Source organism: Chanodichthys erythropterus, chromosome 18, assembly GCF_024489055.1.
Source record: "Chanodichthys erythropterus isolate Z2021 chromosome 18, ASM2448905v1, whole genome shotgun sequence".
Classification (NCBI taxonomy): domain Eukaryota; kingdom Metazoa; phylum Chordata; class Actinopteri; order Cypriniformes; family Xenocyprididae; genus Chanodichthys; species Chanodichthys erythropterus.
This window is the reverse complement of record NC_090238.1, coordinates 8224787-8250000: the sequence shown is the minus strand read 5'-3', so window position 1 is coordinate 8250000 and position 25214 is coordinate 8224787. Positions and strand designations below refer to the sequence as shown.

At 42.7% G+C, this 25214-nt stretch overlaps 1 protein-coding gene across 1 annotated transcript in view; it reads left to right on the top strand.

Annotated features, from left to right (window-relative positions):
• The window catches only part of LOC137006452 (kelch-like protein 29), a 472167-nt gene that overhangs the window by 324118 nt on the left and 122835 nt on the right, over nucleotides 1–25214 (top strand). Inside the window, exon 8 of the mRNA XM_067367229.1 lies at nucleotides 7535–7733. Coding sequence (XP_067223330.1) covers nucleotides 7535–7733 — 199 coding nt within the window. The remainder of the gene's footprint in view (nucleotides 1–7534; nucleotides 7734–25214) is intronic.

Sequence of the window (25214 nt, the reverse complement as noted above, 5' to 3'; positions counted from 1 at the left end):
GATGCCTTTCCGTTTCCGGACTGTGTTTATGACAGGAAATGTGACTTATGCCTTTCCGTTTCCGGACTGTGTTTATGACAGGAAATGTGACTTATGCCCTTCCGTTTCCGGACTGTTTTTATGACAGGAAGTGTGACCATCTGTTTCTGGATTGTGTTTATGAGCGTCATATGTTTTTATGTTCAGGAAGTGGAATGGTGTTGGGGGTGTTTATACAGGTGTGGTGGGCAATCTGTCGATTGTATTGGATGTAAAATGGTGTGGGAATGTTTATAACAGGCGGTGGGAAAGTTCATACGTATATATACGTATGAACTTTGACACAATGATATCCGCATTCCGGCACGTGTCTGTAAATGAAACAATACAAACAAGATTAATAAATTAGAAGCGCTGTTGTTTCTATGAAAAAGTATTAAAGAAAGTATATGAAATAGTGTTTATAGGAAATAAGATGACATAAACTGAAATTATTATTATTAAACCTTTATTTAACCAAGAAATAAAACTCTTGAGATTTAAAATATCTTTGACAAAGAGGGCCAAGACAGACAGCACATTTAATTGCACATATAGCAAAATACAATAATTCACAGAAATACACAAAATCACTCAAAAACAGATGAAACAGAAGCTAGATCCTTTAAAATAACCTTAAAATCATTGTGATACAAACTCTTTTAAACGTGAAAGAAATAGAAATTATATGAAAAAAGTATTTTGAAAGCTTTGAGAAGTTTGTTTTCCAGCTTAATAAAGTACTGATGTTAAATAATGCAGTTGAAATATCTATTTTATGAATTAAGATAAAATAATATTTTTGATGCTTTAAGAGATTTTTAACTTTAAGAAAAGTATGATGATAAATGAAACCTATGAAAGGGTTTATATGACACTGTATTAAATAGTACTGATGTTAAGTAACTCAGTTGAAATAATAATTTTATGTAATAAGCTGAAATAGTATTTTTAAGGCAATTTACTAGTTGAGTTGAGATGCATGCAGTCCATTTTCTAAACTGAAAATGAGTTTGTTTCCGTATTGCTGTGGGCTGGTCCAACTCTGTCTGCGGATGTGATTGGTTTGCAATGTGTCAAACTATTAAAAGTGAGTTAGGGTGGATATAGCACCTCCTATGGTTTATTATCGAGGGATGAAAGCTAAATCTTTCTTCCTTCCTTCCTTCCTTCCTTCCTGGCTCCCCTGACACTGACAATGACACCTAATTTCTGACGCCTACTGAAGATATTCCATCTGTTTTATTATGTTTTTATTAAGACTTTTACTCTCTTTTTCTATTGCATTACATATTTGTAGTTTACACGACAGAAATCATACCAAACATTTTAATCTTACAGTTTTTAAATTGTTTACACACTAAAAGTGTTACTCTAGGCCTGCTCAATGAATCTTGTCAATACCTTCTCTCTATGTTGCAAGTAACAAAAGTAAGATTCTAATGAAGAAACAGTCATATCAAACCATAAGAGATATTGTGGTCATGTCCAGACATGTAGGGATTTCCATGTTTCCACATTTGCAGTAATACATAGTTCAAATAAATAAAATAAATAAATATATTTTATAAGCTTTTAAGTTTTATAAGTTTTGCTCATGGGACAAATTCCGCTCAGTTAGCACAAACACACACAATTGGTTCTATATAAAAGAATTCACGCCGGCTATTTGTACCTTCTTTGATACAGAAAACCCAGATAGTTCTTTAAATGGCGCAGAGGAAGTTTTAGGTTGTAAATGTTTAGGGACTGGTGCGGGGGCGGTTTTTAGGGCGAAAATTCCGTCGTCATCATTAAGAGGGTACCAACTTCTAGGATATTCAATTTCAACGAGCGCAACCTCCCATCTACCTTTCAAGTTGATAGGACCCGCTAACCTTGTTCTGTAACTAAAGATACGATTTTCTGGATAAACCGACAAAGAAGCGTTGCACGGCAGCGTACCGTAGAATCCGTGGTCGCCCATGGTACCCCCGTTTACTCAAATGATCAATTCCTGTATGCGTTCAAGTGTTTTAAGGTGATTGCAAGTCCACCAGAGTTTTTTTGTCTACATAACTATTAAATTTTGATGGCCATCCTAACCATTTCACTAAGACAAGTGTAGATCTCCCCTGTTTTTTCTCCCCTAAAATCTTTTCTATCTTAAATGCTTTGTTTTTGCTCACGATTATTTTTTGTAACTCTTTTTCATAAAAAACACCGTCGATGATCTCACTGTCATAATCAGACAGTCTGTAAACAAGAGGATGTCGTGGAATTCATGAGGATATTGTGAAAAATTCCTCTGTGTAGTTCTGTTCGTATCCTTTGGTGAATGGTCCTCTCACTTTAGAAATTCGAACAACGTCTCCGACTTTATATTTAAATACTGCTTTTTCATTCTTCTTTATATCTCCGTACAGATTTTGAAACACCAGTCCCTCATTTTCTTTGTTGACGTCCACCGGTCTCATCCTAATACTACGATGATAACTGGTGTTGTAACCCTGCAAAATATCTTGTAAAACGTCTATGTAACGCCGGGAATTTGTAGCTGTTAAATATCGCCACATTCGACTTTTTAGCGTTCTATTAAATCGTTCAACGACGCTGGCTTTCAAATCAGTAGCCGTAGCAAAATGATTAATGTTATGCTTTTTCATTAAATCATGAAAACGTTTGTTAAAAAACTCGGTCCCCTGGTCCGCCTGCATTTTTCTGAGGTATGCGACCATCTTGGAGTATAGACTCGAACGCTTTAGTCACCTCGGGGCCGCTCTTATTCTTTAACACACGAGCCCATGCATACTTGCTAAATACATAGATGCATGTTAACAGATATTTATTATTATCATTGTCTTTGGAATAGGCTGACATGTCAACGAGATCCGCTTGGAATTGGGTATCCACTCCGTACACAATGACTCTATTGCGTTTGTATTTTATAGGAGCACCTCTGTGTAATGTGTAAGCATCCTCCCCGGCCAACCAATCCGAAACCTCTTTATCAGTTAGACGTACTCCACTATCCTTTAAGACAGACTCTTTTAATCGCTTTTTACCACCTAAAGAGCCGGGGTTGGACGGTGTGTAATAAGCTTTCTTCATGAGCTCCGACATGTTGCCGTTTCAACCCTCATGCAAAAATTAGACATGAAAAAGGGGAGAATCAATCTTTTATTAAAAATGAAAAATATTAAAAACAGTTTACATAATGACAACATGCCATAGGTAATAAAATGAAATAGGATTACATGATGATAACATACCATAGGATTACATAATGTCAACATACCATAGGTAATAAAAGAATAAATTGAAAATAGGATTACATAATGCATCGAAATACTCTACACAGTAAGTAAACCGCTATAATGATATAATGACAGCATACTCTAAGTAAGTAAGTAAAAAAGATTAGTGACCGTCTAGCCAGAAAAGAAATTCACTACATGACTTCCAATCGTGGTCTACGACATAGTTTGTCGTTGTTTCAATAATATCATTGATAATATCACATTCAACATTATGGATTGTAAGGAGATCCCCACAAACATCTGTTACATACGTGTAGATACAGAGGATGTCACTGATGCGAAAGCATTCGGTACTTTGAGTCATCACTTCCAGAACATTTCGTATCGTATCGCAATATGGTACACCCCCTTTAACACATATGTTTTTCAAATCCCCCCATGAAAGAGATAACCCCCTTATTTGTTCACAGTATTTCCTGAATTTTGCTTCGCGGGAGGAATCATCCTTATCATCTTCATAAGTAGGGTCATCATACGTATCGAGGGCTTCATCGATCAAATTTTCCAATAACGCAATAATTTGTCTTCTGTAATGTCTTTTAAACATATTATCTATGATGTTCCTTTGGCTACATACAGCCCCCATGGCGGCGGTGGGGTCTTGCTCACTCTCCTTGCCAGAGATCGACGGTGTCGTGCACAACTTTCTCACAGGATTTGTCCAGAAGCTTGTCTCTGATTTCTTGTAGATTTGCAGTGATGAATGGTTCGTCTTTTAATTCATGCAGAATAGCTCCGGCTGTTCCTTGAATTCGTTGAGGATGTGATTTTAAGCCAGGCCGTTGTAGGGCGTAGGCTATAATGGACCGAAGATCAGGTTTGAACAGTTTTTGGGTCAGTTCATCAAAGTGGGTGTCGAAGAAGAATGCGGGGGGCTCAAACAGGCAGGAATGTTGAAGCTGGCTTGGATGATTTATCGCGCAACCTTCGCACTCATCCTTTGCTTATCGCTGATGAGTTGTTGCAGTAGTACTGCGATCGTGACTTTAATGATTCTGAATCCAATGGCAGGGAAGCATCCGTCTGTGGTGTCGAAATTCTTATTGGCAGATGTAGGGCTACTATCGCAGAGGCCAGTTAGGAAAGTCAGATTGCGATATCCAAGCTCAGTGCAGAATTTATCCAGCCATCCTTTATTGTCATCAGATGGCGTAGGTTCATCTGTCAGCATATGATCAGTAGCATTATCATCAGTTGGGTCAAGAGTTCGGTTGAAAGAGACTCTACAACTACTGTTGCGACCACGCTCTGAAGCGACGTCTTGAGACATGGCTTATAAAGATGTTCTGAGGGGAGGTCCTGCCTTGCCGCTCTCTTTATGGGCGTAGTGAATGGGAGGGGATGGCAGAGCATATGTACTACTGCGTGTGCATCTCTCGGGGTGGAACAGCTGCACTTTAATTCTGTTGTACCCATCATGCAGGTAACACCATTTGAACATTTTGTTTATGATTGAGAAAAGGGAACTCAGCTGAGCCAGATCACACCATTTGAACAAAAATTGCATCTCATACATATCATTATGTTCAATATGCGAGACAGCTCCTGAGCGGTCGCCGAGTTTTGTCTTGTCTTTGCAACAGAATATGTAGACGCACTCGTCCTGTTTCTTATTAGAATGATCACCGACCACTCGGAAGCGGACATTCGGGGTTATCCCATCCCACTCCGCGATGTACAAAGGTTCTTCTATACAGTCATTCAGATCTTTCCAGACTCGTGTATAAAATAAAATCCAGTCTTTATCCGGTAATACAAGGCATGGGTCTTCCCAAGGTATAAATTCATCTCTGTTTTCAGATGTGTAGAGCGTAACGATCCGACCCGCTTTATGCAACATGTAACCGAATACACGGTTACTATTCAGCATAAATTCACCTTTCACATACTCCTTATTGTCATGGAGAAATCTTGTCAATTGGACATGTCCGTACGCCTTTCTTGGTGCCAAAGTCAGACTTTCCATCATCTCTTTGCACCATTCTGGCTCAGGGTTTTTAGGTGAGTACAAACCTGTCATGTTTCGCCGCATTTTTTCTGTTTCAGCAGAATCCCGAGCATTATTTATATAGCCATGTACCGGAATGCGGATATCATCGTGTCAAAGTTCAAACGTTCAACCCTCAAATTAACCACCACAACTGTATAAACACAGTCCAGAAACAGATGGTCACACTTCCTGTCATAAAAACAGTCCAGAAACGGAAGGGCATAAGGTCACACTTCCTGTCATAAAAACAGTCCGGAAACGGACGGTCAATAGGTCACACTTCCTGTCATAAAAACAGTCCGGAAACGGACGGTCAATAGGTCACACTTCCTGTCATAAAAACAGTCCGGAAACGGATGGTCAATAGGTCACATTTCCTGTCATAAACACAGTCCGGAAACGGAAGGGCATAAGTCACATTTCCTGTCATAAACACAGTCCGGAAACGGAAGGGCAAAAGGTCACACCTGTCAAGTCATCAATCAATAAAGCCATAAATCATTTTTGACAGAAGCACCAGGGTAATACTACTGAGAGATCACGCATCATGTTTGTTTTCTTTATTTTACAAAAAGCACAACATTTTGTTGTTACTCTGAGTGTACACAAATAAAATAAGATATTCCACAGATTAAAATGGTGTATAACTCTTAATTGTATGTGCAACATTGACAGAGTATTTTGAGTCTCTTTCACACTGGTTAGAAAAAAAAAATGCGGTGATCACGCCGGCGTGACTGCCGACCCGAGGGAGTTAAGGCCCCATTTACACTAGTGTGTTTTTGTTTTAAAATGGCATTTTAAAATGAAAACTATCCTCGTTTACACTGCCGTTTCCATAGCATTTCAGAAACAATCTCCGTCTATGGGGTTACGTTTCTGCCACAATTCTGCGCATGCAAGATCATGTTTTGAGCGTGCAAAAGGGCATTTCGTATGCCCGTGAACTGAGTTTTGCAGAAGAACGTTCGTCTCGCAAATAAAAAAGTATTTCTAGCGAACCAAAATCAATTTTGCATTTAAAAGAAATGTATTTGGATGTGTGCGGACAAACGTCTCTTCCACCATGTATTTTACCTCTTCCTCTGTCGGCCAAAAACACGTCACATGACTGTTCATGCAGACTGGGCATGCGCGTTCAATTGTAAACAGTTGCCTCTTGCCCATGTAGGCAGCTACAGTATTAAAAAATGCTGAGTTTAACTGCACAATGGCTGCTAAAAATTACAACAAATCCAGCAAAGATTGCGGTTCAGTCTCCATGTTATTGTTTACACGGTTGTCAAGGATACGCAGAGGATACGCAGAGCCACGTCATCGGTTTCAAATGTCTCCGTTTTGGTACGTTTATACTGCAATGCAACCCCTGTGTTTTCAAACTAAAATGGGTTCTGCAGCATTTTCAAAAGTCTCCATTTTCGAGGTTTGAAAATGCTGGCGTAGTGTAAATGACATGCATAAATGCACTGGTGCAAACGGGGCCTTAATGTGGATTCAAGTCCTGGAATTTGAGGGTATTGGGCCTAGAAAGTCCTTGAAAGGTCCTTGAATTTTAAGTTAACCAAGGTGTGGGAAACCCTGATTTATTTAAACGCATAACATTTCATTTCAACTTTCTTCTTTATTACATTTTCATTCATTTTCAATTAACTATGGACAAACCCAGTTGTTAGGTTTAAAAAAATATATAATTTAAAATGGATGGGTTGGTACATTTTTAGAGTGTATGAAACATGCTATATAAATCAACTTGCCTTCTTTTGCTTTAAATCATTTGCGTGATTTCTGACAGTGTTTGTGTTGAAGATAAATCATCTGAAAATTAAAAAAGAACATTTAACTTCCTGATATGTTCTGATGTTTGAACTTGTTTTGATGTTTATGCTGTTTATGCTGTTAGCAGAGGTTGTTTGCCACAAATTAATGTGTCAATATCTATTTTTTACCTCTTTAGTTATAATGGGCATCCTCACACAGCATCTATTGGAAGACTTTGTTTATTTTTCTAGCAAGTTACTTAGATGTATCATTGCAAATTCTTAATTATCCAGAGAGATATTTTTTTCACCCATGGAAATTAATAAAGTAATAAGGCATGAGGCCATCCGTAACCGCGATTTGACCACAATTAAGGGTGTGTAAATCACAATGCTAACTCTGATTATCTCTCTCACTTCTCATTCATTTCTTTCTTTCTGTCTTGTGTTTCTCTCTGTGGTGTATCTAGCATGTGTCTGAGCTGTTGGCGGTGGTGCGGCTTCCGTTCATTCATCCCAGCTACCTGCTGAACGTGGTGGACAACGAGGAACTAATCAAATCTTCAGAGGCCTGCAGGGACCTGGTGAATGAAGCCAAGCGCTACCACATGCTGCCACACGCCCGCCAAGAGATGCAGACACCCAGAACCCGCCCGCGACTGTCTGCCGGTACATTGTTCAGCATGGCTTATAGTTTCTTTAAGATTAGCGTGAAAAAAAAAAAGCTCAGAAAATGGCAATAAAAACAAACTGGTGCAGCCTGGACCACAAATCATAATAAACATGCTCCAGCCAATAACCGACAAGAATGATTTTAAATGCGCGTTCATGACTATTTCAGGAAGCACGGAGGGGAGGGGGAGGGAGGGTCTAGCTAGCCTCTGTTTTGTTTGACAACACTCGAACGTCAACAGGAAGTTACTCCACCAAGGATCGCTTAAGCCGAGTTCAGACTGCACGATTTTCAAAACAGTCGGGTCACTGTTCTTTTCACACTGCATGACTATCTTGGCCAGCATTCAGTCGCTGCTGCGTTCATACTGCACGATGGATCGGCGACAGAAGGTTTCACATTGCATGACTTTACAATAGGAAGAATCGCCGACAACTCTGTCTGGCACGCAAACTACGTTTCACAACCAAACACACGCGAGACCTGATAAGGAAACAACGCGCGCAAGACCAGAGTTCTCACGTGAGACTGGCCCTGCGTCTCAATCAGCTCCCTAGCTCCCTAGGTAGTGAATCAGTACATAATGAAAGTGAATGTGGCTGATACCCTGATCAGTGCCCTGACTACTGAACTAGGGAGCTGATTGAGACACACGGTGGGATTATTATTAAAAATAGTAGCCCGCATGAAGCTTGAAATACGAATTGCCTGTGCGCTGATTTGCAGTGAAAACAATACAAAGAAAAGAAGAATATGGAGGAAATGTTTGGGGAGACGCAAAGTACAAGGATTGTGTGTTCTGCAATGACAGTTGGAGGTAAATAAATAACTTTTCAATGTGCTGCTGTTGCGGATGGTCAAGCAAATGTTTGTGCTTTGTTTCTGTTTGATAGAATTGTAATGTTTATGTGAATGAAGCCATGCTTGCTGATGTTGTGGTCTATAACTCCTCCCCGAACTCCCCGCTGCTCTGGATCTTGCTCTCTCATTGGCTGTCAGTCATCGCCGATGTAGTTTTCAGTCAGAACACTTTTCACACAGCAGGATTTTGAATCGCCGACAGGTCCAGATATTTAGCATGCCAAATATCTCACGGGTGTCGGCGACTCGTCGGCGATTCTCTCAGATCGCGTCTTTGCTCATTCACACTGCGTGATTGTCACTCGCGTGAACGAGCACCGATTTGCCTGTGATTTCGGGCATTTGTCTGCGATTTCTCAAAACCTGTCGGCGAGCCAAAATCGGGCCTAAAATCGTGCAGTCTGAACTCGGCTTTAGAGAACCTTTAAATATGCACTAATTTGCATACATTTCAGAACAGAAATCTGAACACTGCCGGTCTTTATTTTATTGACATATCATAGTTAAAGGGTTTTACAGAGGGGATTTTGGATATCTCTTTTTATCACTACATAAATCAGAAAAATACTGCCAACAGACAGGAAAAAATGCCACGTTTTAGGAGTACAATATTATATTAGGTGAATGGTATGTGAACAAACCACTCTGGTTTATTGTATGTAAGTAATGAAGTTTAGATTTATTTCCTTATTTACGCACTAGTGGTTAAACGGATAGTTGTTGATCCGTGATCCATACAGACCAAGCCCCACGGTTTGGCACACATGTGATTTGCGGATCAAGTTTAACCGCAATAGAGTGAAAGATTATCATTTGCATGTGTTTTGTCTTGCTAGTTTACACATTAAATAGATATAAAACCATTCCAGCGCTAGAAAAGGCAAAAGAGGTCTTAATTCGGTATCGCACGCCACGCTGTTATCCGTGTGCACAGACGCACATACAATGCTTAGATGGATGCATACACGCATTATGTCAAAATACCCCTCTCGGTAAGTATTCTCATAAACACATTCGGTTATGTCAACCTATAAATACCTGCTGTTGTCTGTCATGTAAATCAAACAACAAAACACAGCTTTAACAAAGATTAATCTGTATTAAATTTATACAGTGAACAGTGTCATTTTACATTTAATTATTACATTTCTGTACACGAAAATCAATACTACAGTTAGACTTTATACTTTATTTGTAACTTTTATGTTGTATTTATCTATGCTTGTAATTGGTGTACAGTATTTGTTCTCTTTACAGTCTGTTCACTTGCCTTTAAAAATGTATTAGTTAGGGAAGTAGTTTCTGCTGTGGTATCAGAGTAGTTAAAGTGGGCTAAGCAATAAATGCAAAGTTACTGCCCACCCCCCAATTATTATTATTTGTTTTGTGCTGATCTAAAAAATGATCCAATCCGTGACTTAAGAACTGTGATATGATCCGAACCGTGAGTTTTGTGATCCGTTGAACCACTATTATGCACATTTGTAAAGCACATCTCGCTTGTCATATTGCATTCTGTATAAGAGAAGATAAGAGAAAATCTTTAGATAAGAGAAAATGTTGTCTAGTTAGTCAGCTCACTAAGCTAGGAACCTGTTGAGCTTTATTAAATAAAAGCGACAAGATACTCACAGCCATGCATTACTTATTTTGACACAGTTAAAGTGTGTTGCCAATAAAGTAGAGAACCCATTTTAAAACCCATTTTAATCATAGTAAGAAAAAAAAAAAGTACACATAGTACACATCCTGGAATGACTTTTTAATAACAGCTATATAATAACAATTATTAATTAATAATAATTGCAATAATTATTATTATTTTTTTTTTTCTGCCAGATAAATATTTAATATGCTTATCCTGTAGGATGCATGGCCAAGTATATTGGCAAAATAAAATATAGAATCTAATTTATTTTAATTATTAATTTGAGCCTGGTTCATCCACCCATATTTAAGAGCTAAACCTTTCAGCTTTATTTTTAAGCATTAAAGTACAAAAGATCATGCTACATTGTGAAAGGAGTCCTGCATGAATGGGCAGATGTGGTAAAACGGTTACCATATAATAAAAGTTTAAAATTTCAACATGTTATTAATTTAAAGAGGACCTATTAAACCTTTTTACAATGTCTTGATTTTGGGGTTTACTATAATAAGTTCCCTTTCAGTCGGTCACGTTCGACGTACGTCAGTAGTGACCGACGAATTGGGATATCGCTAGAGAGCCCCTATCAGCTTCGAGAGAACTAAAACAAGCCAATGGAATTGGCGTGCGATATTTGCATAATGCGCACCTCCCCTAACAGGTGGATATAAAAAGGGGGGCAGATGCAATCGCACTCTGTCTTTCGCTTCGGAGCCTACCTGGTGTCCTGCGGCTGTTTGAACTTCAAGCCTCTGAAGAAGTTTCGGCGCTTGTGTTGGTGTGACGACGCCTGCAGCGAGGTCGCGAGTTGGAGTGAGCCGGGTGGAAACATCCAATGTTTTCCCAGCGTTCCGCTGTAATTCCACTGGTTGGTCTGCGATTTGGTCTGGTTCCTCCTGTGTTTTTCTAAACACGTCGTGACGCTCCCTGTGTGTCTCGACACAAAAGAGCTGAAGTTTCCCCTTCTAAAAGAGCTTCACAGACAGACACTGCGTCTTTTTCAAGATGTCATTCTGTCTGTGCGTTTCTGGAGGCGGTCGTTTCCTATCCTCTCTGACGGCCACGATCACTTTCTCTCATGTCTGCTTAGCGTGCTGAGACTGTGTTTGTGGGTGGTCATATTTTCTTATGGAAATATGTCCACGTCGGCGCGTTGTTTGCTCGCCTTTCTCGTAAGGGCTTGAGCGCTCAGCGCGCCGTGTGCCGTCGAATTGCCGGCTGACAGCGCGCGTTGCCACGGCAACCCTGCGCGCTGTCTGGCGCTCTAGATGCACGGTCGAGACTCGGCTGCCTTTTAATGAGGTGGAGTCCCCTCACTTATTCCCCGATCTAGTTATTTTTCTGAATCAGAAAAGTGCTACTTTGGTTAATAAGCCTGGGTGACCAGAGGATCACAGTGGGGCAATACCCGCCGACTCATTCTCCGTGGGCCCCCCACTCCTCTAGTGCATCGCAAACATGTTGTGACTATGTTCGTGGGTGGATCATGTTTAGATACATGGCCACGTCGGTGCCCAGGGTGCCGTGTGTCGTCCAGTTGGGCGGCCACGTTCACTGTCCAACATGGCTGGTAGCTTCTGCATGTGTTGCTGGTCCTCCTTAAAATAAATATGGAGGACCTAACATCTTAGTCAGGGCTCCAGCAGAGGATCAGATGTCGACTGCTACATTGGAGAGAGTATTGTTGGGCTCTGAACATGAAGATGAGGCTGAGCGTCCCACGGTTGTGGCGTGCTCATGCTGAATCGGATTCAGACTTGGCAACCATGCTTTCCCGGGCCCCCGGGGGTGTTGTGCGACGCGTACTCGCCTTGCCGCGCCCCCTGGCTTAGCCCGGATGTGCATGAAAAAACTTGGCAGTTTGTGGCCTTTTTTGGCGTTAATAAAGAAAATGGAACGCCAAGAGGGTCATAATCTGCACTACAAGTTTTTTCTCTCACTACCCCCTAGGGTGGGGTGGCAGTGCTACGGGCACACCACCTCTGCCCTGCATGAGTCTTGGCCCCTGGCAAGTCTGCAGTAGGTCAAAGCACTCATTGCATGTGGGTAGTTCTGAGTCGGGGTTGAGCTACGCAGGATGCAAATCAAAGCGCAGGCCCCTGGCCAGACAATGTCCACCATGGTGGTCCAGAAACACCCCTGGCGAGTCTTGCTGGGATGTGCCGTCGTCAAAGTGTGCTTTCTCGATGCGCTCATCTCACAAACTGGCCTTGAACCCAGCCCGCTCAACCCGCAGTCACCTGACTAGCGGGAGACGGTCCTGGAGATATGGCGACCTGGAGCTGACGTAAACGGTTCTTTCTCCCCGGAGGAGGGCCGGGTGGAGAATTGGTCTGTTCCGCCGCTGGCTCTCCGGAGTCCAGTGGTACCCACTAGAACTGTTTTCCGATCCTCTACGTCCCAAGAGTGTGGCTGGCGATGTGCAGCGCCCCGCGTTGCTACTCCCAGCCCCCTCTCACCTCGCCAGCAGGTGTCAGTGTGTTGGTGCAGGCCGCGCCCCGTGTGCCGTCTCCCATACGCACTGCTACCTCGCAGAGTCTGATCACACTCTGGGCCGCTACCACGCCGCCCGAGTCGGGTCCCCGTACTCTGGTTCGCTGCCCCACCCCCGGTACGTCTGTGGTGCGTTTGGTTCTGCTGGCTCGGTGTCTGGAGGCCTGGTTAGTGCCCCCAGCCCGTTCCGCTGGCTCATGCGTACTATCAGACTCGGCTATGCGATTCATTTCGCCCGGTGTCCTCCGGCGTCCAGGGGTTTCCACTTCACTTAGGTGTCGTTGGACATTGCACCTGTTCTCCGAGTGGAGATTGCTGTCCTCCTGGCGAGGGATACAATCGAGCCGGTCCCTCCAGCCGATTTGAAGTCAGGTTCAGCCCTACTTCATTGTACCCTAAAGGGCGGTGGGCTATGGCCAATCCTGGATCTGCGCGTCTTGAACCGGTACCTTCAGGCTGCCGTTTAAGGTGCTCATGCAGAAGCGCATTTTCGAGTGCGTCCGTCCCCGGGGTTTGGTTTGCAGCATTCGACCTGAAGGATGCATACTTTCATGTCTCGATTCTGCGCTCGGGTCGAGCATGTCAGTACAAACTCCTACCCTTCGGGCTGGCCCTGTCGCTCCACGCCTTACACGGTTGCGGAGGTGGCCATTGTTCCCCTCAAGGAACAGGGCGTTCGCATTCTCGACTGCCTCGACGACTGGTTGTTCCTGGCCAGCTCGCGAAGCAGTTGTGCGTACACAGGGAGATGGTTTAGCTCACCTCAGCCTGTTGGGTCTTTGGGTCAGCTGGGACAAGAGCAAACTCGCCCCCGGGCAGAGGATCTCTTTTCTCAGTCTCGAGCTAGACTCGGTCGCCTGGATTGTGCGCCTCTCTGAGGAGCGCGTCCAGTCGGTGTTGAACTGCCTGAGTTCGCTCAAGCGCAGGAGGGCGGCCCCAATGAAAGACTTCAGAGGCTCCTGGGGCATGTGGCGTCTGCAGCCGCGTTTCGCCGCTCAGGTTGCTCCATATGAGGCCGCTTCAACACCGGCTCCGCGACTGGGTCCCGAGATGGCCATGGCAGCGCAGCACGCTCAGTGTCCTCGTGACACGGAGCTGCCGCCCTACCCTCATCCGGTGCTCGGACCCTTTGTTCCTGCGGGCGGGAGTACCCCTTGGACGCTGTGGTCCACACAGATGCCTCTACCACCGGATGGGGGCCATGTACAACGGGCATGCGGTTCGGGTCTTGGACGGGGCCTCGACTGCATTGGCATATCAATTGCCTCGAGTTGCTAGCAGTATGTCTTGCACTGGGCCGCTTCAAGGAGCTGCTGTCAGACAAGCATGTACTGGTCCGCTCGGACAAGCACGGCGGCCGTTGCGTACATCAACCATCAGGCTGGTCTACGCTCCCGTCGCATATCGCAACTCGCCTGCCATCTCTTGCTATGGAGTCAGAAGCATCTGAGGTCGCTTCAGGCCACTCATGTCCCAGGTGTGCTTAACCGTGCAGCCTACGAGCTCTTACGGCAGCCTCCACTTGCGGGCAAGTGGCGGCTCCATCCCCAGGCGGTCCAGCTGATCTGGCACTACTTCGGCGAGGCCCAGGTAGTCCTGTTGCCTCCCCAGGAACTGCCCTCGGCCAGTGGTTTTCCCTGACCGGCGAGTCGCTCGGCACGGATACCCTGGCACTCAGCTGGCCCCGGGGCCTACGCAATATGCGTTTTTCCCCCAGTGAGCCTTCTCGCACAGCTCCTGTGCTAGGTCAGGGAGGATGAGGAGCAGGTCTTGTTAGTGACTCCATATTGGTCACTCGGACCCGGGTTTCGGACCTAATGCTCCTCACGACAGCCCCTCCTTGGCCGATTCCTCTGAGGAAGGACCTCCTGACTCAGAGATGGGGCTTCCTATGGCACCCGCGTCCTGACCTGTGGAACCTCCACGTGTGGTCCCTGGACGGGATGCGGAGGTTCTGGGTGATCTCCCGCAGGCGGTCGTAGACACCATCACTTCCGCTAGAGCTCCTTCACGAGGAGCCTCTATGCGTTGAAGTCGAACCTATTCGTTGAATGGTGCTCCTCTCGCAAGACGAGAGGACCCCCGATCATGCTCGGTCAGATCTGTGCTTTCCTTCCTGCAAGAGGGCTTGGAGCGAAGGCTGTCTCCCTCCACCCTCAAGGTGTATGTTGCCGCTTCGCTGCACATCTCCATGCAGTTGATGGCAAGCCCTGGGGAAACACGGTCTGACCATCAGGTTCCTGAGGGGGGCGAGGGGACTGATTCCTCCTTGCCCACCCTCCTTACCCTCTAGGGATCTCACCTTAGTTCTTAGCTAACTTCGGCGTCTTCCCTTGAGCCTTTGCAATTAATCGAGTTAAAAGTACTGTCTCTTAGACCGTCCTCCTGGTTGTATTGGCCTCATGTTAGAGGGTAGGGGACCTGCACGCATTTTCGGTCGACGAATCGTGCCTGGAATTTGGGCCTGGGGATTCTCACGTCTTCCTGAGACCCCGGCCTGGATATGTGCCCAAGGTTCCTACCACTCCCTTCAGAGATCAGGTAGTGAACCTGCAAGCGCTGCCTTCGGAGGAGGCAGACCCAGCCCTAGCTTCGCTCTTTCCAGTTCACGCCCTGCGTGTTTACGTGGATAGAACTTGAAGCTTAGGACCTCAGATCAGCTCTTTGTCTGTTACGGAGACCAGCAGAAGGGAAAGGCTGTCTCCAAGCAGAGGATGGCCCACTGGTTAGTGGATGCCATCGCCCTGGCTTATGTTCCCAGGGCATGCCTTGCCCGTTCGGGTTGAGAGCCCACTCCACCTGAGTGGCCTCTTCCTGGGCGCTGGCTCATGGCGCCTCGCTGACAGATTGTAGAGCTGTGGGCTGGGCGACACCCAACACGTTTGCTAGGGTTTTTAGCTTACGTGTAAGCTGGTTCTTCCCGTGTACTCGCTTCCACCAGCCGGTAGACGCGTTGAACCTGTGCTCGTGTCGGCTTGCAATGCCACTCCCGCCCCCTGGGCAGGATATGTGCATCTGTTGACTCCAGTCGTGTTCCCCGTTCGGTGAACCCTGTCGAGTTCCTCCACCTCCACCTTCGGCTCGGGCATTGCGGAGTGTCTGATGCCAGACCAACATCCATCTTCGATGTTGTCTGTTGGTTGGGTTCCATATGTTGCAATCCCTCTACGTGAGTGATTCCATATGTGTATTGTCCACGGTTACTCCCTACGGTGAGCCCGTGTCTTTCCCTTAGCAAAGCTTCTGCTTTCTCCTGTCAGATGAGTCTCCCCCTACTCAGGTGGAGCCATCCCAGGGACTCATATGCGTTCTGCCCTGCGGGCCAGTCCATATGTTTTCCATGTAAATTCCTTCCCCTCTGGGTAGGTAGTGGTTCCGCAGCGTTCCTTACGGGTTCGCTTCCCCAGTGTAGTCTAGTTTACTTAGTGGGTATATCGGAACAGCAGTAGACTTCCCGGCGTAAGCTCGCCCTTCTCCGTCCCCTTGGTGCGACGGGCGGCTAGAGCCTGCGCTGGGCACTGGAAGGGGTTTCGTAACTGTGGCGTTTTAGTTGGGATCCCAATTCGTCGGTCACTACTGACGTACGTCGAACGTGACCGACTGAAAGGGGAACGTCTCGTTAACGTATGTAACCCTCGTTCCCTGAAGGAGGGAACGGAGACGTACGTCCCGTCGCCACAGTTTCTGTACCCTCGCTGCAGTGCGGACACCGGTTGTCTCCTCAGCGAAAAACAGAGTGCGATTGCATCTGCCCCCCTTTTTATATCCACCTGTTAGGGGAGGTGCGCATTATGCAAATATCGCACGCCAATTCCATTGGCTTGTTTTAGTTCTCTCGAAGCTGATAGGGGCTCTCTAGCGATATCCCAATTCGTCGGTCACTACTGACGTACGTCTCCGTTCCCTCCTTCAGGGAACGAGGGTTACATACGTAACCGAGACGTTTTCATGCTTGAATGTTTTAAAAGAAATACTTTTTTCACATATCTGAAATTGTTGCAGTACCTCTCTTCCCAGTCTGTCAGTAATGTCAAAACCTGCAACCCTAGCCTGAAAATTCTTAACACCTGCTAGCGCTGTGGCCGTTTTTTTTTTTTTTTTTTTTTTTTTTTAATTAATGGATGTCAATGAAAGAGAGGCTTCACTACACTGAATAATCCGCTTTTGTGAGGAAATAGCTTATCATATAATAAATCATGTAATACATTTCAACATGTTTGCTCTTAAACATTCATTTTGGATTGATCTATTTTTAGAGTTTACACCAGGAAAAATGTTGTATTATAGAAGTTATGGACAATTGTATGACAGTTATCATTCAGTTTACGGCACATGCTATCTGCTAACAGTGATTAACTGTCGCACAACTCTGAACGAAATTCAATGACACCAAGGCTGTGATGTGATTGGTTATCGAGGCCCATGTGATTAAAGTTACCCATTACGCTTTTTCCAGTGGTAGAGCAGTCGTTGCATAAAGGTTAATGAGTCAGATTAGTAACCCGAAGGCTGCAGGTTCGAGTCTCAATACTGGCAGGAAATGACTGAGGTGCCCTTGAGCAAGGCACCTAACCCCCAATCGCTCCCCGGATGCCACAACAAAATTTCTGCCCACTGCTCCTGGTGTGTGTCTCCACGGTTTGCAGTGTGTGTGTTCACTACTCACTACTCCTAAGGTGTGGGCACTAACTTGCATGGGATGAATGTGGTGGACAGATTTCTTGTATGGGTTACCTTCACATGTCACTTTCCCTTTTTTTAGCCACGGACCCTTGTATTTCCCTATAATAAGTCAGTCTCTGGCAATGCTGTGTCTCTATGAAGCCCATCCTTCTGAAAAAGCACAATGTGCTCTGATTAGTCGGCCAGATCAGTGTGTTGTAACTGGTCAGTCGCTTTGAGCGTGTTTCGGCAATGTCACGCAAGGGGCGTGAACTGCGAAACCATGAACTGCGTTCAAACCATGGTTCAAACCATGAACTGCGAATTTCAACACACTACTAACACAACTTGAACCAGGCCTTGCCCTTTTATTTTCCAAATTCCTTTGGCGGGAATTATTTAAATTAGGAATATTGTGTAGTGATTTTTTACTCCACCGGTGACGTAGTGATTTTTGATCATGTGTCACTTAAGGTGTGGTTATAAGCGTATCAGATGACCCCTTCCTCCTTTTGTAATACGGGGCACCAGTTAAGAATACTATCTTAACAATTTATGAACGCTCCAAAAGAGCTGTTCAATAATTCAGAATTAATATAAAATGTTGATCAACTGATTTATCTGAAGGATTTGTGAGAGTTCGGTCAACTAGTAGAATCTTTGATCATCAACACAAGGAAGACACAGTTATAATAAAATCAATGAAATTTATTAACAATAAACATGCAAGAGTAAATACCACAATGATTAATAATGAAATAATGAATATGCACTTCTAAAAGATAGTAAAATAATAATCAAAGGAGAATACTGAATTAAAGCAAAGAAACACATAAATGAAGTGAACACAGAATGGATAAATGCAATGCTGTTGAACTGAATGTAGAATGGAAGAGAATTGTATGGGAATGCTTCTTATGGAAGCCACCTAATGGCTCTGGTAAAATGGTGATAAATAATTGCTTATTTATCATTCAACAAATAATATCCCTATTATTTGTAACAAGCTGACCTCAAGTAACTGTTATCTAAACAGGTTAGAATAACATATGCTGCGTGTATAAACTAATGCCAAGGTCTCTAGAAAAGAGGTTTGGTAAGTTTATATTTACGTTCCACACAGTCGGGTGATCAATCCGGTAGCAGAGACGTCTTTCACTGATGATGCAGGCTGCGTGCAGTGGGAGGGCGCGTAGTTGCGATCCAGTAGTCGTGCCACGCTGGGCTGGAGGATGCTGAACTTCGGTTGCGCCAAGAGGGTCCTTAGGATGGACTGGGCAGCTGGGTCAGATGAATCTTCACAGGTTCCTTTGCAGGCTGGCTGCATCGCTGAGGAGCCGTGTGGTACAAGTAATGTCTGCTGATGCAGAGGTCCTTTGCGGACTGTGCTGCGCTACTGTAGGAGCCGTAAGGGTCAGATGAGGTCCCTCAACGCTGGGGCCCTTTTGCAGCTAGAGTGCAGCTGGAAGCAATGAAAAAGGTTTTGCTCGCAAAAGCTTCACCTTAACCGTCTTGTAGTTTCTTTCCTCGTCAGGTCAGAAACTCAGGACGTGGAGTGTCTGTTAATGTCTCCTTCCCCGTTGAGTTGGAAACGCAGAACAAGGATGTGTCTACCCGGGGGACATATTTATCCCTTTCTGATGAGGAGGAGATTGAAATGTGGCGCCTTGCCGATTCTGAAGTGTGATTGGCTACTGTTATCTGAAGCAGCCCCGTTGTTGCCCACCCTAGTGTGGAACTCATTTGCATAGCATAAAGTACAGTGTTAAAATAGTGTCTTTAACCTTTTACCCATGCATTATTTCTTTACCAAACCTCTTTCAAATTATTAAAGGCATCGTAGGGAGCAGATAGACACCAAACATAATATGAAATGGTTAAATCATCGTCCATGCATTTGTTTATCTCTTAACAGGTCTGTCCCATGACCTGTTGGTTTAGCAGTCAGTAACCATTAACATAAAATGTGCTTTTGCATGAAGATAGAATGTATGTGATGCAGTTTAGATCAAATTAAGGCCTCCAAACATAGGTATGCATGGATTTAGATAGATCCCTGTGGCCTCTCTTTATTTCAGTCTCTGCTGCTCCATCCAGGAGGTCCTGAAAGAATTTTTATGGCAGTCCTCGCCTAAACCTTAGGAATGAGTTTAATGGCTAGAGTCAATGTGTCGTCCAATGAGAAGTCTTCTCCTTGGTTTTGGTGGGTGCAGAAGGTCCCCCTTCCTGTTCTGGAAGAGGTGTCTGGTAGTTGTCCCAACATCTTATCTGATGTTGCTGAACATTTATTAATGTTCATTCACCAAAGATCCAATCACGGTGTGGCACATCTTCCTACACACTGGCAGTTAGAGAGGGGCCCTGTCATAAACTGGTCCCTAGAAAGCCATCTTGACTGGTGTTCACAACAATTGTGATGTGTAACTTCCCGGAAAAAAAACTCAAGACTTCAATCAGGGAGTTAAGAAACAATGCGAGAAGAGAATAACTTCCTTTGGAGTGACTTAGTGCTTTGGTACTTTTTCATGCTCAAACAGCAATATTACATAATAAATTGAGTTGAAAATGTAAAAGAGCATAATTGGTCTTATTTAAGCTAATTTCAAAGATCAAGTCCTGACTTGTCAACTAATGTTAGCACCTTGTCTTTGTGTGCTGTGCAGTGATATATAGTACCTCCTGAGCTGTTTTGCATGTTATAATAGTAGATTTTTAGAATATCTGGTATGTTGTGTTGACCAATCAGCTTGGTTTTATAATAATGCAGTGCACAGATATAGAAGCAGCATGCTGGATAGAAATCTGTCCTGATGTTGTATGACAGAGCATCTACTCCAGCGCTGTTGAGCGGAGCGTCTGGAATAGAGCCACAGCGCTGTCACAGAGCTGCCAAAGCAAGCGTCAACAGCGGCCATCAGCGCACCTGCGCCTCTTATTACTGAGCTTTAGCCAGTGGGTAAATTTCTCCTGTGTGTACTTAAGACAAGCTGTGCTGAGATTATCATGCCGAACGGCCCAGTTCATCGTAGACTGCAGGGTTTTAACATTCTCTTCATTCATTATACTCGTTCAGTAATGGAAATCAGTTTTGATCCGCCTTTTGCTGTTGCATTTCAATTGGGCTGTTCTTTTTGAAAGTGCCACAGTGTTTACACCTTTCAATAGAGTCTTACTTACTTTTGTAAGAGTCTTAGTATCATTTTGGATTACTGTGGCCTATGCATCTAGCCTGTTTGGATTTTTTTTTAAGGTACAGCAATTTTTTTCATATTTTTCAGCATGGAAAAAATAAATTAATATTTAGAGAACTTCATTTTCTAGGTGGATGGAGTTTGTACATGCAGTCAGTATGGAGCCAGATCAGCCTCAAAAATAATGTATTTACAAAGCAAAATTCATAAATGCACAGCACAATTCACATTTATAAAATATTTTTGTTAGATTCGTGATTTCAAAACACAATTCATAAATACAGTAAAAGAATAAATATTTTTTTTAATTTGCTAAAATGCTCACACAAATGCATCTTACCTAAACTTAAAATGTTTACACAAATATGTATATATAAGTTCTTGAATTAATTTCCATTACACATTTATGAATGATGTTACATGTATTTATGGATCGTTGAATCCGCATTTGCAAATCGTCACATGAGCGTAGACTGCTTTGAATTTGTGTGCGGTATTTTTGAGACCTTCCTGACATGTTAAGATTCATAATTTTTTTTTTTTTTTTTTTGGAGGATGTTTTGTTTAGCCAATCACGGTTAGCATTTAATCCACCAATCTAAATGCTCCTTACTGAATAGACTCAAGAAGCTCAACGCTGCGCTTGCACTGTGCATTGTTGCACGATATAAATCATAATGTGATTTTGTAGAAATTGTAATCAGGTGCCAAAAAAAAAAAAGAGTACCCATTAAAATGTCTTTACCTAATGGACCCAATCATGGAACAGTGCACATTAAAAGCATAGCATTGAGCTTCTTGAAATTTATTTAGGTAAGATACATTTGTGTGAGCATTTGGGGAAATATTTATGCTTTTACTTGTGTATTTATCAATTGTGTTTTGAATTTACGAATAGTATTTTCTAAATGTGAATTGTGCTGTGCATTTATCAATTGTGTTTTGTAAATGTATTATTTTTGAAGCAGATCTGGCTCGATAAATCATCACTTAACAGGTACACTATATTGCCAAAAGTATTGGGACACCCCTTCAAATCATTGAATTAAGGTGTTCCAATCAGTTCCATGGCCACAGGTGTATAAAATCAAGCACTTAGGCATGCAGACTGCTTCTACAAACATCTGTGGAAGAATGGGTCACTCTTAGGAGCTCAGTGAATTCAGGTGTGGTACCGTGATAGGTTGCCACCTGTGCAATAAGTCCATTCGTGAAAATTTCCTCACTACTAAATATTCCACAGTCAACTGTTAGTGGTGTCATAACAAAGTAGAAGCAATTGGGAACAACAGCAACTCAGCCATGAAGTGGTAGGCCACGAAAAATCATAGAGCGGGGTCAGCTCATGCTGAGGCGCACAGTGCGAAGTCGCCAACTTTCTGCAGAGTCAATAGCTACAGACCTCCAAACTTCGTGTGGCCTTCAGATTAGCTCAAGAACAGTGTGTAGAGAGCTTCATGGAATGGGTTTCCATGGCCGAGCAGCTGCATTCAAGCCTTACATCACCAAGTGCAATGCAAAGCATCGGATGCAGTGGAAACGTGTTCTCTGGAGTGACGAATCGCGCTTCTTTGTCTGGCAATCCGATGAACGAGTCTGAGTTTAGCAGTTGCCAGGAGAACAGTACTTGCCTAAATGCATTGTGCCAAGTGTAAAGTTTGGTTGAGGGGGGGTTATGGTGTGGGGTTGTTTTTTCAGGGGTTGGGCAGTGAAAGGAACTCTTTTGGAACATTTTGGACAATTTCATGCTCCCAACTTTGTGGGAACAGTTTGGGAATGGCCTGACTGTGCACCAGTGCACAAAGCAAGGTCCATAAAGACATGGATGAGTGGGTTTGGTGTGGAGGAACTTGACTGGCCTGCACAGAATCCTGACCTCAACCCGATAGAACACCTTTGGGATGAATTAGAGCGGAGACTGCAAGCCAGGCCTTCTCGCCAACATCACTGCCTGACCTCACAAATGCACTTCTAGTAGAATGGTTTAAAAATTTCCATAAACACACTCCTAAACCTTGTGGAAAGCCTTCCCAGAATAGTTGAAACTGTTATAGCTTCAAAGGGTGGGCCAACTCCATATTAAACCTTATGGATGAAGAATGGGATGTCATTAAAGTTCATGTGCACATAAAGGCAGGTGTCCCAAAACTTTTGGCAATATAGTGTAGTTATGTCCCAAGTCCAATCTTAGTGGAAGAAACAGTTTTTCCTTTTTTGTTTGGTCATGACATGAGCTAGAAGATTGGAGATAGTCCTGTAGTTTTGAAATGCTACAATTATATTTGTGAAACAAACCCTTATTCACAGCACTGACACTATTAATGCATTATTAGTGCATGTACTGTAAACACAATTCTTTTGTCAGTAGCATTATTTTATGTGGAAATTAGCATACAAAATATTCCTTTAAAGTCATCTTGAAAACACTCACAGCCCATATTTCTCACATAATACAACATACATTACCGTTCAAAAGTTTGAAATCATGGAGATTTTTTTTTTGTTTGTTTTGTTTTTGAAAAGTCTCTTCTGCTCACTGCAGTTATTTTATTAAAACACATTAAAACAGTTAAATTGAGAAATATTATTACAATTTCAAAGAACCATTTTCTTTTTGAATATATTCTAAAATGTTATTTATTCCTGTGATTACAAAGCTAAAAATTTTGGCATCATGATACATGATCACATTTTATTGTAATCAATCGTAATAATATTTCATAATATTACTGTGATTGCTATATTTTTGATCAAATAAATGCAGCCTTGGTGAACAAAAGAGACTTATTTCAAAAATATTTAAAGGGGTCATGAACTGCGTCGGTTTGTTGTTTTATAATGTTTCCTGGGGTGCACTTATAATGTTAGTATGCTTTTTACATCCAAAATTGGCATAATTCATGGATAAAAGGCATTTTTCCTGACCTGATTTTAGCCTCTGATTTGAACGCTCCGATTTAAGGGGCATGTCTGCTTGAGATTTCAGTGTAAACGCCCTCTGCTGTGATTCGCTAACATCTTTGCATATGAAAATGTCCAACTATTACTCTCTCTTTTAGCTCGTTTTTAGTATTACAGCTCTAAGGTTAACTAATCGTGAAAAGTGTTGCATTATATTTAGATCGTGGCATGAAAGATTGCAGAGATGAACACTACAGCTGATCGCAGACAATGTTGAGCGCCTGAAATCAGTGATCTCGTCATTGCAACTCAATTTCTTCACACTAACAAATGCTGTCATCTTCAGTAACAGTGAAAACGCGTTAACTAAGAGATTTGTTGAATAAAACAGGAGTTTTGCTCATCAGTCACTGATAAACTCACGCTGTTTGATTGACAGCTTCAGCGCGCTGCTCCAATGATTACAAAGGGGGCTTTCTTTGAGCTTTCTTTAATTTAACACTTTATAATAACTTTCAGTTATAAGTTATTTATGAATTATTAATTAATGATTAACAAATAATTTTCAAAACATGAATATACATTTATTAATGATTTATAAGTGATATACTAATATTTTATGAATGTTTTATTAATTCAGTTATAAGTCATTTATGAATTATTTTTTTAATTAGGAACAAATCATTTACAAAACATGGCTATATGTTAATAAATGATTAACAAGTGATATGTTAACATTTTATGAATGTTTTATTTATTCAGTTAAATGTATACATTTATAAATGCCTTACAGTCAGGTGATTCCAGTGGGTTGTGTTAAATCCTTTCACTCATCAGCACAGATTTGTGTTGTGTGTGTGGGATCTAGTGATGAAGTCAACCTCTGAACCGGTTTTAACTTCCACTGAAGCTCACATCAGGTGCAGAGACTTAAACACTCCATGTGTGTCAGAGAAGACAGCTGTCTATGCCTTCACCAGTCAGCACTCACTCTGCAGTACACACTACAAAGTGTTCAACACCTGTTATAGATGATGTGTAAATGCATGAATAAATCATTTACAAGGCTTTCTGCATCCCCTATTCTAGTGTAAACTATTCATCACTTGTAAATGTGTTATATATCATTTGCAGACCTTTCTTTCCTGTTACAAATTATTTGTATATGTATACAAGTCATTTATAACACTTTCTGCATCCCCTATTCTAAAGTGTAAACTATTCATCACTTATGTGTGACATATCATTTGTAGATCTTCCTGTTACATGATCCATCGTATTCCATCACTTTACCCAAGCCTAAACTTTACATTATTTTAAAAAATAAATAAATAAAAATTAACACTCTGCCACTGTTTAACCAGCACTTAATCGTTTAATTTTTATTTTGTTTTTCATGGAAGATCCTCACCATAACATGAAAATGCACCATAAACTGATAATAAACGTAGTCCATTATTTCGTGCATTTTATTTCAAGTCTTCAGAAGTCGTACGATGAGGAAAAGATTCTTATAATGCTTATATTACGTTAATAATCGTACCAATCCACCATTTCATAACTTTCAAAATTGGCGCTTCTAACAATACGACACAGGTTTGCGGCAGTGACGTCAAACCTCGCTCCTTATTGGCTGTCACATTTGATTTGCAACTACCATAGAGTGTTTGTGACATGCCGAATTTTAGTTGCTGTGTTGAGTTAGATTCAGCACGATGCTT